The sequence below is a fragment of the Streptopelia decaocto genome (genome assembly GCF_964273445.1).
Source record: "Streptopelia decaocto genome assembly, chromosome: 1".
NCBI lineage: Eukaryota > Metazoa > Chordata > Aves > Columbiformes > Columbidae > Streptopelia > Streptopelia decaocto.
Window position 1 is genome coordinate 16,132,000 of NC_138663.1, and position 16,169 is coordinate 16,148,168.

At 49.2% G+C, this 16,169-nt stretch overlaps 1 protein-coding gene across 1 annotated transcript in view; it reads right to left on the minus strand.

Moving 5' to 3' along the window:
* Nucleotides 1-16,169, minus strand: part of LAMB1 (laminin subunit beta 1) — a 44,871-nt gene that overhangs the window by 7,717 nt on the left and 20,985 nt on the right. Inside the window, exons 18-26 of the mRNA XM_082044824.1 lie at nucleotides 15,985-16,128; nucleotides 15,657-15,888; nucleotides 15,004-15,167; nucleotides 14,288-14,512; nucleotides 13,199-13,416; nucleotides 13,020-13,116; nucleotides 3,400-3,769; nucleotides 1,512-1,696; nucleotides 85-326 (exon numbers count right to left, since the gene is read on the minus strand). Of these exons, the coding sequence (XP_081900950.1) occupies nucleotides 85-326; nucleotides 1,512-1,696; nucleotides 3,400-3,769; nucleotides 13,020-13,116; nucleotides 13,199-13,416; nucleotides 14,288-14,512; nucleotides 15,004-15,167; nucleotides 15,657-15,888; nucleotides 15,985-16,128 (1,877 nt within the window). The remainder of the gene's footprint in view (nucleotides 1-84; nucleotides 327-1,511; nucleotides 1,697-3,399; nucleotides 3,770-13,019; nucleotides 13,117-13,198; nucleotides 13,417-14,287; nucleotides 14,513-15,003; nucleotides 15,168-15,656; nucleotides 15,889-15,984; nucleotides 16,129-16,169) is intronic.

A 16,169-nucleotide genomic window follows, 5' to 3' on the forward strand; every position in this document is an offset into this window, starting at 1 on the left:
GTTCCTCCCTGCCAGCACTTCTTAGCAAACCTCACTTTATTTTTGCTACAGGTTTTATAATACCAGCGATTCTCAGCCACGTACCTTCTCAGCCACTTCGGAGAGGTCCAGGCTCTGCAGCTTGCCGGCCAGTTCATCCAGAAGGCGGGACTGCTCCTCTTGTTTAGCCTTGAAGTGGGCCTCCCTCTCGCTGATTAAGTCCTCCACTTCTTGCCGCGTTTGTGCTGACAGCTCCACAGCGCTGTCGGGGTACACAGTGGAGGCATTGACCCTCTCCTCTGCCTCCAGGGACATCTGGAAATACTTGGTGATACTGTCCAAGGCCCCTGCAGAAATCAGATGGAGCTGCTCAGAAATCTGTTAAGTAACGCTAAGTCCTTTATATTATGGAGGCTGGCAGGTGCCACATGAGGGTTAGCGATATGAATATCAAGTTAAAGCAAACACTAGCTTCTGCAGCTGTATTCAGCGCCATTGCAAAGATGACAGAATTTGGCCTCTTGTGGAAAAAAAAAGGTTCCTTTCTTGCTTGGTTGACAGTGCATCAAGTTTGCTAGATTTTAAAGTTAAGCCTTTCTGTGACCCCGGTGATTGAATTCTGCTTGCCCTGAGGGCAAAAGGAGATCGGTAGGGCAACACTGTTTTCTAAGGATTAATTTATCCCACCCGTTCTTCTTGCTTGCCCTGGGATGTCTGGCTTATGGAGTCACTGCTTGGAAACTGGTCAGAGCTTTCCCAAGAAACAACTGCTTGATGAAAGATGCTGATTTATGGAACTGTTAGTTTTGGACAACTCCGGGAGAGGCCCTGAGTGGGTGTGAGGGACCCCGTTTGGGGGGCACAATCTGCAGAACACCACAAGCTCTGGACTCCTCCGTTCTACATCCTACTTGTTTTACTCTGCAAAATCCCACTTTTGCTGAGAACAATCTCAGGACATCTTAAAAAAAAAAAAATTCCTTTGTTTCAAGTTAGAATTAAGTCAGCTTCAAAAATTTCCAAATAATCTGTTAGCATTCCTCTTTCTCCAGCAAATTTGGATTCTTGGTCCCTTTCAAGGTGCCAATGGGCATGCAAGGCTTCGGTGGCTCAGAAGAACTCAGCCCTTACAGTGTGCTCTTAGTCCCCAAGACCCAGGTAGTTTTTCCAACCAGAAACAGCAATTTAACAGACTGGGGAGAGCAAGGGAAACGTCCAGGTGTATTTTGGATTCTGCTGCACTTTCAGCTTTTGTGTCTTGTCTAAAATGTATTAATAAAGAGCTTTTGAGACAACCCTGTGCCTCGAGAACTTCAGCCGGCTTTGCAATGTGCAGAGGGAGAGAGAAAGGGTGAGGGGAGCAGAACAAAATTCCTGCTTGCATCAGCAACCCTGCTCATGCACAGAAAGAAGCTGCCCTCCTAGGAACTGTGCTTTATTATAAGTTAGAAGATTAACCTGGTGTTTAAAATCATGCACTAATTAAATCCTTGGCTATCCCAATGCTTTCTCCCCCTCCCTGCGACACTTACCCCGAACATCAGAGATCTTGATGAACTCTAGCTGTTCTGCAAGCTCTTTCACGACACGGTCTAGGCTTTTGGCATCTGTCTCCAGCGTGCTCAGGTCAGTGTCTGTGCTATTGCTCTTCACTGCTAAGGCTGACAGGTTTTCTTCTATGTTGGCTATCTTAACTGTAACATCTGCCGTCAGCTTTCTGTAAAACAGAGGCACAGGACAGGGGGAGAGGAAGGGTTGTAAGCCTCGGTGCTTCACTTCACAGTGGTGGTCAGAGCGGTGCTGAACTTCTCCCACAGCAGGACCTGTCCTCCCTCGGTGGAGCTGTGATGTGTAACAACACGCCTACCTAAACACTGGTTTGTTTCCTTTATCATACAAAACTGCTTTTTAATCTACAGCACGTTTATAAACTCAAAGCACCAAATTGCTCAGAAAACAGCTGCTTTGTGTAAGATTAACTGGAGGCAGATTCCAGAGGACTGGTGTAATGCTCTTGTGTCATGGCAACTGCATAGGTCAGGGTTGACTACTATGATCCATACGTAATTTGCTTCCCATCCCACACAGCTACAAATGCAGTTTTGATTACCACGAGCTCATGGGACAGATCTGAACTGCAGGAAGTGGGGCGGGGGGAAGCCTTAGTTTTAACACAACGGATTCTTTTAACTCATCTGTAAAGATGCCTCCTCGTCAGCCATTTCTCTAGGTCTGTGAAGGAAAATCTCCTGCCCTCAGCATTCAGCATGGCCTCAGTGAGCCACAGAGCAGGCTTCAGCTCGTGGGATAACCCTAAAAGGCGAAGCAAGTGTATGTTACACATCAGCGCTGCTGCGGAACGCAAGCGGGCATAGGAAGCTATTCCCATCCATGGTGATCCCACTGATCCCCGTGTTTCCGCATTCTGAAAGAATCAGGCAGTATTTAAGCTCTGTGAGCAATTTACAGCTCTCAATGGCCCAAAAGCTTGCTGTTTTCCAGGAGTCCTTCAAAGCCCAGTACTACTTCTATACAGTCAGAGGGGAGCAAAAACAGATAAATATAGATAGATAGATGATAGATAGATAGATAGATAGATAGATAGATAGATAGATAGATAGATAGATAGATAGATAGATAGGGAAAAGCAGCCCCTGCACTGCTCTGACCTCCCTCAGCACACACAGATCCCAAATCCAGCAGCAACTCCCAGCTTTCCAGCTAGAGAGGGGGAGCTGCAGGGCACAAGCGTATCCCTAATTGAGACATTTGTGCTTTAATTCTCACCCCTTGGCTTTGTGCAGTCCCCTTTACAATGCCCAAACAAGCTCAAGCAGTTGCACACACAGCTAGAAAGCATCTGTAATCCTACTTGGTGTTAAACTGCCCCATCTGCAAAAGCACAAACTACCATCTTTTGTATGCTTAGCCCTGAAACAAAATAGAAGGCTCCTACTTTGAGAAAAATGGAAACAATCCTTGTTATGAAGCTGGTGCTTCCCCCCACACACTGAGTTCAGAAAGGATCCCAAGTTTCCAGCTCATCGGTTACACACGGAAATCCAGGAATTTAATCTCTCCCCTCCTCATTCTCTCACATAATAGCAGTGTTTGTCCTTTGCCCCGGGGGAGCGCAAGGCAAGCGTGAGAGGCTCTGCAGTAATTAGCTGCCTGGTGCGCAGTGAGAGCAGGACAACCCCTGCCCAGAGAATGGCAGCCGTGCTGCTCCTGCCTTCCCCGGCCGGCATGCGGCCGGCGGGACGGATGCTCAGCGCTGTGCTGAGCACGGTGAGGTGCTCCACCAGCACGGGAGCCCCAGCGCACCTCACCCAGCCACGGTCACTCCAGTAAATCACAGCTCGCTGGCTCTTCCACTCCTTCCCACACTAGACTTATCCACGCAACTGCAACTGTACTCACTCTGCTTCCTCAAAGAGATTCCCAATGTTCTTCAGGGGCTCAGCAGCTGGATTTTGAGCAATGATGGTTTTAATTTCACTGAGCTTCTCCTCCAGGGTGCTGAGCGTCTGCTGGTATGGGCCAGTGACTCCAGTGACTTTGAGGGCATTAGCCCTATCCAGGAACTGCTGAGTCCTGTTAGCCAGCTCGCTGACGATCACGTCCCAGAGGGCGAAGCACTGGTGGCACGGCACGCAGTCAGGGAAGAAGCCCGAGTAGCCCCGGGAGCACTTGTCGCAGCGCGGCCCTTCCACCCCTTCATTGCAGATGCACTGTCCGGTGGCACGGTCACACTGCGGGGTCTGGATGCCACGAGGGTTGCAGTCACAAGCTGGAAGGAGAAAAAGGCATGCATGAAGGCTACGGTGAGGGAAACGATGTTGACATTGGCAGGGAGAAAAAAACATCAACCAGTTTTAATGGAGTAGCGATGTATCAAAGTGTGCCATGTCTGGATTATAATCAGCTAATTACGGATGTGTCTGCTCGGCTATGGGGGAACCAGAGCTGAGTGTGCAAGGGGAGAGAGACAAGGCAATAACTCTAGCAGAGACCAGGATTTGCACATCTCAGAAACAACCACAATAATGGCAAAAGGATGGACACTTCTTGCAACGTTTGGATGTCAGTTGGATTGCAACTGAAGACAAAGATGCCAGTTTCACTCCTACAATGAAGAGTAAGTAGGGTAAGGCTTTCCAGATGGGAAAAGAAACAACAGCCAGACACATAGCAGAGGGGTTTAAGAGCAAAACATGAGTGAAATAGAAAAAGTGAACAAGGAACAACCATGGGCTGTCTCCTCCAGCATAGGAGTAGGGATCAACTGAGGAACCCAGCAGATCAAAAACCAACCATCCTCCCATGCACCTCCCAAAACCAGCACAATAAAAGGCCATAGTTGATTCCACAGCACTTAGTTTAGTGGTGGAGCTCCCTACGGCAAAACACGCCTTCCTGAAATGGACTTTCTTATTTTTGTAACTGTGAACACCTTCTTATCCTTATATGCCAGTATGGTAAGACCCAGGGACTTCAGGTGGTTGCCAAATTTGGGCAACCAGGTTTGGGCAACATGTTTTTTGAATAAGCTTTCAGAATAAAGATGCACCTCTTCAGCACTAACCCAGCACGAAGAGAAGTTACTCAATTAACTTACTGATGCACAGTTAGTTGTAGAAGCACAGACACACACTTTGTATGCAATCAGGCTATCAGGAGAAGCGCTTCCATGCAGCTGAGCTGTCACTTGACCTCTCCTCCTCCTTAATTACACAGGCACCAGCAGCAGCACAGGAAATTACCAACCCGCAAAGCTTTTTATAAAGGGATGATAGCAAAGAACAGAAAGAGGGACCTTGAAAATAGGCAGGTCATCTACCTACCATTGTGGCAAAGTACAGCCAAAGCAGGTCAAGCACACATTCCTTGACTAGGAAAAGGACCTCCATACCTGATAAAAGCCTTCACTTACACATCCATTTACCAGGCATCCTTGAAAGAGGTTAATGGCTCAAAAAGGTCCATAAATCAATTCACACACCACAAGCACATGCCCCCTTGAAAAAAGGGCAAAACACAAAGCCGTTTTCAAGATTGCGCATTGTTTGCTTCAATGGCAAAACACAGTGGTGGTCTTCAGTTCAAAAATTACACAAAGAGCCTCAGCAGAACAAATCGCTCCTCAACAAAACGACTTTCTTGTACAATGTGAATATGAGAGGCAAGAGACAAAAATAACTTCTGCTGCCTGCACAATTGAGCAAAATGGTCCTTTGTTCTTTGAATTATACCCTGACACAAGAGATTGTTTTTACTTTACATCGAAAGTGCTTAAGTAGTCAGCTCACCATGGAATATGTTCCCTGCAGGCAAACTGTCAGAGTTCCTGTTTGAAGGAGGTCAGTTAACCCCTCTGTCAACTAATAAGGCCCTCGGTATAATGATGAATTGTTCAAATTCCTCTGCATAGAAAGAGGCTAAATAGCATGTGGTTTTTCTCAAAGATCCCAAGATTTGATCAAGTTACATGAATACCTTCTGCTGGCAAATCAGATCACTATATTTACTTGAGGATTTAAAAAGCTTAAAGCGAAAAAAAACCCACAACATGTTGGTAATTCTACTCCTGAATACCTACATGTTCAGGAAAGCCAGACAACACGGGTTTAGTAGCATTTACATGGTAATGTGGATTCCAAAATCTGTGGTGCCAGAAAATGCTGGGGAAGGGGAGAGGAGAATTTAAGTACTGACTTGTTTGCAAAGTGAAAACCCAAACTCCACAGCTGCCTGTTGGGAGATGATAAAGAACAAAGGGCTAAATAATTCTTAATACAGCACAACAATTGGAAGAATCGTATTTTTAGAATTCAACAAAACTTCTAAACTGAGCTCTGTGGGACCCACAAGAAAATTGTACAAGGCAGCCAAAAACATTACTGGTTTGTTCTTTTGTTTTCCAGCGGAGGATTCTCTATCAAGGACAGAAGCAGGCAATGCTGGCTCTGCATTACTTCTGTAGCATGAATAAAACATATATAAAATGGCTTTCAAACGGGCTGGCTTCACACTTGCTCTTTCTTTTCTTCATGATCTTCCAAAGTCATTGACTGTGCACAGGACCACACCAGCTTTCAACCCATAAGGTAAAACTGAAGATAATTTTACCTCTGTTTTTAGGTAAAATCACATAGTGTAAAGGAAAACAAGAAAAAGCCTCCCTCAGAACTGGAGTAAGAAGTTTCCAGTCGATTTTATTTTCTTTCCATTTTGAAAATTTCAGAGGCATTTCTACATGTTGGTGGTATGGTCTTTCTAGCTACAGCCCTTGGACAACTCCTTACTGTGGCACGGACTGAAACATTTTTTAAATTCTCACAAAAGCATCACTGCTCCCCTTACAGCTCACAACCTCTGAGCAAACCTTTCATCTCACAAATGACACGTGCATGCCAGTGCTTGGTTACATGCGATCTCCTTTTTTAGAGTCTAGATGACCTTAGCCAAGCACTTCAGCCACAGGTGAAACCATTTCTGTTCCTTGCTGGAGCCAGTCCCCAAGCGCTTCTATGAGATGCTGGGTCCAAATTTCCGACAAGGCATTAATGACCAAATCTGTCCAGCCAAAAACCCACAGAAACTGCTCTTCTGCCGTCCGAGGCCATCTGGAACAGGACTTCTCCATTAAAGGCCCTGGAGATGGTGGGAGTCCTCTACCCCATGCCCTGGCCACCACCACCAGGATATTTCACACCCTAGAATGGAGCACGTCCAAAGCCCTTGCAGAGAGCATCTTCCCTATACAGGATGGTGGGAATCAAACCCTCAACTGACTTCAGCTGTGGTAACTTCCTAAGAGGAGGTAAGCAAGCCTAAGACAAGATCATATAAAGGCTTCTAGATAGTGAAGAGCACCCTGAACACCATGGGCCACCAGGCAAATAGCCCAGTGCACAGGTGTCACTTCTTTGCCTCATGCAATGCCTGCTTACCAAGCACCCATTGGCTTTGGTCTCTGTGAGATTTCAAGGCACAACTTTTTCCTAAAGAGACAAAAGCACAGAGACAGTGGCAGGATCTGTGTGAAAGCAAAGGAAGACCTCCTAGTTGGCATGGAGTGGAAAAGGCTGGCACAGCATTGGCGAATGGCTCAAGGAAGAATAACCATGTGCCAAGTTACACACCCATCATTTATGACAGTGGGTGCACATCCACCAAAAGGATTCATGTGACATTTGATAATCACTGCTAATGAACTGGGATGTGAACACATGAGATGCCTTGATTCCCATCACCTGCTAGAAACAGTGAACACCGTGCCAGAATAACCAGCATGCCTGGCCAAAGCACCCCAGCATCACATCTAGCCACAGCAGAGTTCTTGCACTTCTACCACCTCCATGTTAATGTCCAGCTACTCCTATGGCCACCATGTGAGCTGACTCCTGTGCGGTCCCGTACTAGCGATGCTCTCTATTACAGCAGTTTGGCTTCTGAGGTACTCAAACAGGCTAACGCAAACATGACCTTCAAAGTATAGCTTGGCTCTGGAGATTTTGGCTCTACCCAGCACACGTGTAAGTCTGAGGTAACATCTGAGCAGCTATACCAGATCTAATTTTAGCATATGCCTGGTTTATCTAATTTTCCCCAAGGAAAAGAAGCATGCAGGCACACCTAGGGATGCAGAAGTGTTTCAGATATTACCCAGTAGCTGGCAATGGCTTTATACTCCATCTAACATGCTATCTGTGGAATAAGACATAAAGTCCTGTAAGCTCTTTCTAAATGCCCTACCTATGTTTATGTGATTAGCAATTGGGAACAGTGGTTCATTTTGCGCTGTAAAACCACACAGATACTGAGTTTACTGCAAGGTATTTAGATGCCTTAAGCAGTATGGGTTGGAAATGGCCTTCAAGACAAATGGCTGATTATTCTCCCTTCATCCAGAGGGGTGGATGAAGGCCAGGGTGAGGGGCTGCAGGCTAACACAGACTGGGCTGCTTGCTTTGAAGATCAGCTAGACAGGGATCAAATGTGTCTCCGGGTAAGCAGGGCAGGACACTGCAGTTCCTCCCACAGAAAATATACTGGATGAAAAGAAGTTTTTTGAAACCATTGGTCAAAGATCTGAGGGTTTTCAAAGGAACATTTACTAAGTTAAACAATAGGTTTCTGTTTCAACATGTCATTTTGGAACTGGGTGTATTGTTTTCTTTAACTGAGTGTTTAACTCAATCAGACATTCTGTGGCATACTCCAACTTAAGTGAAATCACATTTTTGACAGGAAAATCTTCTAGCTAAATTCTTCAGTCAGGATCTGCTCATTAGCAGCTTACAACTACAAAAGATTGGAGCTGCATCTGTCCACAAACACAGCTGCACACATGTCCACACACAGAGTATCCATGAGTGATTTTTATACCACCTTGATCAATACATTTTGCTTTCAGTAATGTTTTTTTCCTGATATTAAAACATTAGAGTAACACTCACACATTTATTGAATGTAGCCTTGTAGGAACCTAAGGGAAGAAATCGCAAAGCAGTAAATTACTAGCTCAAGTGGTTTGCTTCAAGCTCACAAAGATCTATGAACCACTTTATCTTTCACTTACTCTGACAGCAATGCTACCTTTCCCTCTGATTTTAAATATTTACAGCTCACTTCCATTTGAGCTACTGTAATTTATTATGTGCATATTTGCATATCACTTAATTTAAACTAAGGTGTGCCAGAGCAGTTGATAATACAGCCAAGATGATAAAATGGAAGGGCTGTACAGAGATGAGTCTCAGTGTTTGATGCCTTGTTGCAGGAGGCTAGGAACAAGTGAGGGTCATACACCATCCTACACAGAACAGAAATCATTTTTGCAGAAGTATTTTCTTTACTGCTTGAGACTGAGGACAGAGAGCATGAAATGTTTAACTCCTCCGCAGCAAAAAAAACAAAGAGTTTGTTCAAACATGATTTCCTGGCATCATTTCCCAGCGGTAGTGAGGCACTATGATGATAAAACCATTCAGCAATTTGTAAGGTTGAAAGTTTTGCAGAGCTAGCAAATTTCTTCTGAATAATCAGCTATTGATTTAAATTACCCTGTAAGCATATTGCTAGCTCCTCCGCGTTATCATTTTCAGTAGGAGTGTTAAGATAAGATCCCAGCCTACAATTACTAGAGTTATGCTGCATTTTAACATGCTAGTAGACCTTGCCAAAAGGGCAATTTTCCTCAAACAATCAATATTTTAAGACCACAAGTCAATTGAAATTATAAAATGCAAAGTGAAAATTATATTTCCTTTAGTATAGGATGTCTGACTTCCTTTAGACACTTTGAAGGAAAAGAAACATCTGCTAATCCTTCTCTCTGCACTATAAACACCTCATATAAAACAGCCTACATGACTAGTATAAGATCCAGGTGTTGAATTAAGATTACAAAGCCTATTCTTAAACGGCAGTGGAGTAATTTTCAGTGAACAGATGTTTTGGCACCAGCTATGTAACGAAGACTGAAAACTGAGAAAAACAACTCTCTGCCAATGTATGCAATGAGTATTTGATAAAAACATGGCTTTTTGTCATCTTAGTTCAATTAAATTCTGTTTCTAACAATAGGGCTTGGCAGTCAAGGCCAACACAGAAAAATATTGACAAAGGTATGCTTCTTGTAAAGGAGATAGCAATACAACCTAACTTGCAATCTCATACAGTGTCTTTCTATTAACTGCACTCTGTTCTGTTTTGTTCAATTAAAACAGTCATGATAGTAAAATTGTCATCTTCATATGACATGAAACATAAACTTCAACTGTATGCTGTGCAGGGTACTGTTCGAGCTGCCTCCGCAGCCACACCGTACCTCAGAGGCTTCCCGGGAGCAGGAGCCTCCTGCCAGGAACGTGCTCCGTGGGCTGAGGTCAGTGCAGGGCTCGGCATGCTGGGTCCTGCACTGTGCTTGCCACGCTTTGGAAAAGCTCCAGCAGAAATGCCTGGGAGACTTGGAGTTTGATGAAAATTGTAATCCTGCCATTTACTACCTTAGCAAGGATTATGCACACACACATGTTCGCATGCGGGCTCGTGCAGAGCTGCGTGTAGCTCGTAGCTGAAGCAACGGCCAGAGAGTCCTGCCAAGGGGCTGCTGCTGCTGCCCCCGAGCAGACAACGCTCACTGCACAGCTCCTGCTCGCTGTGACCCTCTTGGGGACACACACCAGGCCAAAAGAGAGGCGCTGGGCTTTTCCCCATCCTCTGTGCCTCTCCTGTGCTTGTTCCAGGCATTATGTTACATAAAACGAGTAACTGTTCCGCTTTTTTAAAGCATGGGGTAAGCAGTCTCCAAAGAAACAGTCCTATAGACTGGCTGCAGTGTCTAATCCCCAACAGACACCTGTGGGTGGTGGGACGGTACCCAGTGCTGAGGGGTCGAGACGCTGCCCAAAGGTAGGCACCCACCTTAGCTTGTCCCAGAGGTCTGGTTCCAGTGTGATCACTGGGGACATGTGGAGAGGACACATCAGATGACACTTTCTCTCCACTGCAGGGAGCACAGACTGCAAATCAAAGCACCCAGAAGGGGTGCAAAAACCTGCCTCCCCCAGCTTCTGCTTCACTGTCTCCCATCTTACCAAGATTTCCACAAAGCAGGTCACAGGCAGCAGCTGGCAATTGTCACTGCCACTGATGGGGATGGCGGTGAAGCGTGCCCTGGAGCCTGGTTTCCAGTGGAGTGTGCTGGGACCCTGGTGCCACATCCGCAGCTCGGTGCTGCTACTGGGAACCCATGGGGGACTGTGGCCCCTGGCCTGTCCTGGGTGGGCCATTTTGTACATCTCCACATAGCTGTGTGCAGAGGCTATTTCCAGGCACTTGTGTTCACAGGAGCTCACTTTTTTTAACTATTTAAAACATTTGTAAAGGGTGTCACAGCAGTGTGGGCAGTACAGTCCTCATTTCTCAGCAGGAGCTTGTGTCTCCTGGTGCCAACAGCCTGAAGGTCTCTTGTGAAGACATGACACATTTCTGTCCCTTGATTGAGGCACCCTGCGATTTCCAACCTTGGGCAGGAGCCACTTGCCCCAGCTAGTGGAGTATCCATCCCTGGAGTCATTGAGACCGACGTCCACATATCTGCATCAGCTCGGTGCCCGCAGTGAGGACCATCCATCCATATTCACATGGTTCAGAGCTCTTTCATCATTCCACACCCAGATCAGTTTGGTTTTTCTTCCCAAAAGCAGCACAGAACGTGGCCACTTTGGCTGCTCAGGCCAGCACAAGTATGTCACTGAGGGCAGGTGGCAAATGCTACAGCCAGGGGTCTGTGTCCCCCACTGCAGCTGAAGCTGATGTCTTTGTGACAAATCCTCTTCTCAGTTCCAGCTTCACCTTGGCCACAGGCCATATTTAAGTTATTTTCCAGGGACATTGCTCTGCAACTCCTTAAACGGAACATTTTCCCAGTTTGCTTGCACACCACTTGTTGCCGAGAGCTGCTCCCTGACCATGCGGCTGCTGCACGGCTGTCAGCCTCAACATCACCCCTTAGCTCATGGGACCACGTGAAGGCTGAGAAACTGCTTCTCCCCCTGCCGAGGAAGGATGGGAGACAGGGCGGCAGCACCGTGGGGCTGGATGCGCTCCATGAGTGAGCCCATGCCTGGAGCCCATCCAGGGCATTGCACCCCAGGCTGCTCTGGCTCAGCCCCGGGCAGCAGCTCTCCCCACCTGCCACAGAGACCTCCCATTGGATGCAATCCTGAAGGAATATCTGCATCGTCATCACCCAAGCAAGTCTCGTGTGTCACTTGGAGGCAGAAGGGGCAGTGGGTTGGAAAGCGAGCATAGAGTTTGCATGGTGTAAACAGGTTCTGAAGAATATATCCTCTCTTTACTTCAGAGATGTTAAAAAGCAGGTTTTCACGTGCTCAAAAGGCAGCACAAACTCCGTGAGAGGCCAGAAATGCTGCTACATGGCAAAATCCTGCTGATAAGGTATGCAGATGGGCTCCATCAATAAACCCTGATGGAGACAGCTGATACCAAGAGACAATCCCTGCCCCAGAGCCGGCTGGGTCAGCGCCCCTCACCATGCCAGAACACACACAGCCTTCCCGAGACACCCAATATGTACTCAGGAACCGGGACAATTCCCCAGTCCTTTCATCTGCTGCATTAACCAAGTAGCTGTGACCTGCCTATCTGGTTAGATAATGGGCTCTAAGGTATCTCTATTGTAAGGGATTTATTAAAGACCACAGCAAGCACATTCCTCCCTGCAGGAAAAAAATACCTTAATCTACTGCAAACCCTCCTGGCAAAGGCTCCTATTTGAACAGATCAGAGATACAAGTTTGTTCTGGTCTGGACAGTGTTTGAAGTTTCTTTTCCAGCTAATGAACAGACTTGTTTATAATGAAAGGACAGAGAGAATCCAGTTTTCTAAACAAGAGACTTCATGGCGCTCTGTTTTGCGGCACGTAGCTATGACTAACCCACTGCATGATCTCTGCTTGCTCCTTTATTCTCATCTGAAGTATAAGGAAAGTCTCCTACTAAATCAAAAACCTTATTTCTTCAGCCCCAACCTCTCTAACACGACAGAAGAGGAGACAGGAGTCTTCCACTACATGCAAACAAAGGGCAAAAGAAATTAATCCCCAGACCAATTCTCCAACCCAAACACTTGGGCTACATTTTCTTGCCACACTGGCTTACCTGGCAGCACTGCACTCTAAAGGTTAAAGAAGAGTTGGTTACTACACAGGACAACTGTTCCTAAATAAGGGTTCAACAGAAATAAAATAAACCAGTCAACCATCAGGCTGGGCTCCTGCTGTGCCTCCTTTTCCTGGAGGCACCATAACCCCAGAGACAGACCCCACCGCACCTTCCTCCCTCATTTCCAAGGCTCATGCGGGTCCTGGAGGGGGGTCACACCAGAGGGGCTGCTCCTAGCAGTGGTGTCCCAGTGCACTGGGAGGTGACAGTGTGTCCGGCCACTGTCCAACAGGTCATTTCCAAAAGGTGCAGGTAGGGTGCACCAAAGCGGGCGCAGGACTCACCTTGGCACTCCACGCTTGGGTCACCCCAGAAGAGCTCCTGGCACTCCCGGCAGGTCCGGCCTCCAAAGCCCGGCATGCACTGGCACTGCCCTGTGAACTGCGGAAGAATAACAGGAGACATGACCACCTGCCACCGGAGCAGAGGCCGAGCCACTGCAGGGTGTCCCGAGCCCCCTCACCTCGTTGCAGGCAGGTCCCAGGGAGCGCGCAGGGTCGCAGCCGCACTGCTCGCAGCCGGAGCCGCTGGCCAGGCGCCACGTGTTGGGGGCACAGCGGTCACAGGTCTGCCCCACCACGTTGGGGAGGCACCGGCACTGCCCCGTGGCCGCCTCGCACTGGCAGTTCTCCGAGTCTTCGCAGTCCTCCCGGACAGTGCCCAGGTAGTTGCAGACGCACTCTGCGGGAAAGAGCGTGGTGCCTCCATGTTAGCCTGCCCTCTCGTTACCAAACTGCCCATTGCATTTAGTTTATTCTCTGAGTCCCCAGAGGTGTGGGTAGATACCGGCATGTCCCAATCCCCATTGCCAGGCCTGGCTGACTCAACGCTGTATGACACCCAGCACTGCACAGGAGCCCTCCTCATGTCCCAGGCTGGCCTCCTCTATGGCTTCTGCCCCAGCACAGAGAAGGCAGCAGAAGCCCCTCGTTCTAGCAGCCCAGTCTTCCTCCTCCTCTTCTTTCCTTCCCCTGTACATAACCAAAGCCCAAGCCTGCCTGGCTCCAGTCAGCTGGCTATGGTGATGGATCTGTTGGAGCGGCCGATAGCACGCCCAGCACAGCAGGGCTCTGCTCGCCTGCCCAGCGGCCCTCTGCCCTGCCAGGCTGTGTCCAGCACTGAGGGAAAGGAGGGTCTGCCTGCCCACCACCTGGGTCGGCTCACTGGGCTGGACTCAGTCCCACTGCCTGGCCACATCTGCAGGAACACCGGTGTTAACAAAACCCAAACCCTCACCCTGCCACCGGCCATCTCTGGAGAAGAGGGAAACAAAGACCGCTAACAAGAGGGCAAGAGACCCTCCTCCTACAAAAGCCTCCTCCTTTCAGCACATGTAAATGCTGTCCCTGCTCTCCCTGACAAATGTAAAGGACTCCCGTCCTGGCCAGGAGCCTCACCGAGCAGCAGGGCAGCCACACACAACTCCAGCTGGAGGTAATTAGGTTTCCCTTCCACCCCAAGTGCTCCCAGGTAAATTCAAAAGAGCTCAGGCAGCCGCTGCCACACCATGACATGGCTGGCAGGGCGGACACAGCCACGTCTCCCCACTCACTTCTGCAGTCCTGCTGCAGGGCACTCCCATAGTAGCCCTGTCTGCAGAGGTGGCAGTTTTCCCCCTCTGTGTGGTACAGACACTTCACGCATGTTCCCGTCTTCTTGTCGCAGGCCTCCGGGTCAGTGGTGTCAATGTTGTTGTTGCACTGGCATGGCTGGCAGGCGCCGCCAACCTCGTCGGGGCTCCCAAAGAAGCCAGACGCACATTCATCACATCGACTGCCTGTTTGAACAAACAGACACGGTGGGAATTACCATCACGGCTTGCTAGCGAGCAGCCCCATAAATGGCAAGACTGAGGCAAGACAATAAAGGTCATTAACGGAAGGGTGTTAATTGGATCATGCTCAAAGCAACAGAGGCAGTGCCTGGTGAGACTGCAGCAGCTTGGTGCAGGATGGATGGTACTGTCTTAAGCATCAAGGCACGGTGCCAGCACTGCCAGCACGCTCATCGCCTCGGCTCCCCTGCTCTCCTGTCCACCTCTGCTGATCACCAGTCACCCCTCGCCACACTGCCAGGGAAGAGGTTCACAGTGGTGCCGGCATCACCTGCACAAACCACTCTGCTCCAGCACCTTCCAAGAGCTGCCAACCTCCAGCAGCAACACACTGCTACTGGTGCCATGGTCACATGCAACAAGCCATATGAACATACCCCTTCCCACCGGGAGCTTCAACCCAACCAGCCCCCCTCTATACACCCATGACATACCTATGTATCCCACACTGCAGACACACACAACTTGCAGTGTGACCGGATCCTGGTAACAGCCGCTGGAAAATTGGCGTCCGCTCTCGGGGCCGTCAGGGCAAGGGCAGGGGCGGCAGTGGTCGCCCGATCCCAGGACGGGGTCTCCGTAGTAGCCAGCCTGGCACCTGCACAACGGGGTACACGGCATGTAGGGGCCTGCAGGCAAATGGACTGAAGCCTTGCCGATAACGACACTTAGGTTTTCAAACACCGCAAAGAACGAAAGGGCAGAAACATCTTTACAGCTCTCCTGTGCCACTCATGCTCTGAGCAGCCACAGAGGCAAATTTGTCTGGCTTATGCCAGCATAAGAGTAGGAGACCAACGGCTGATGTCTTTCAGCGGAGAAAGCCTCTCTGAAGCCTCAGGGTACCACAGCATGCTCTCTGGCATCTGGGCAGGCACTGCTGGGAGGTTTGAGGCCATGGGCTGGGAAGATGGGGTCCCTGCTCCCATCCTCCTCCAGGACCACCAGCACTGCTCTGGTTCCCAGGGTGCAGGGACTTATCCTCTAAATTCACACCCACCCGAGCACCAGCGCCAGAGGGGAACAGCTGTGTGCCCATCCTGCCGGGGGAAGGAGAGTGGCCAGGGAGGGGACACAGGTGCAGTACCTCTCGCAGTTGTGCCCCGCCGTGTGGTCGCGGCAGCTCAGGCACTCCCCGGTGTAGGGGCTGCAGTCGTCGGCGTGGCCGTTGCAGTGGCAGGGCTGGCAGCTGGGGAAGCCCCAGAAGCCCGGCAGGCAGCGGTCACACTGCCGCCCGTACACCCCGGGGAAGCAGTGGCACTGGCCCGTCTCTGCATCACAGAAGGTGTTGTAAGAGCCTCGGACATGGCACTCGCACGCTGCAAGGAAAGGGAGACAGGGGCTGTGTTTCCACGGCAAGCCCTAAACGCAGGGCCCTGATGGCCACACAGCCCAGAGCCAAGATTTGAACGTACATCGGCATCCGCTCGGCCCGAACCCAAAGGTGCCAGGGGCGCATCTGTTGCACTGTCTTCCGACGACATTGGGACGACATTGGCACTGTCCTCCGCTGGGGTCACACACCGAACTCAGGGAGCCCTGGGGGTCGCACTGGCATGCTGAGTGGAGAAAAGCATTGGGGAGGATAAGTACCACAGCA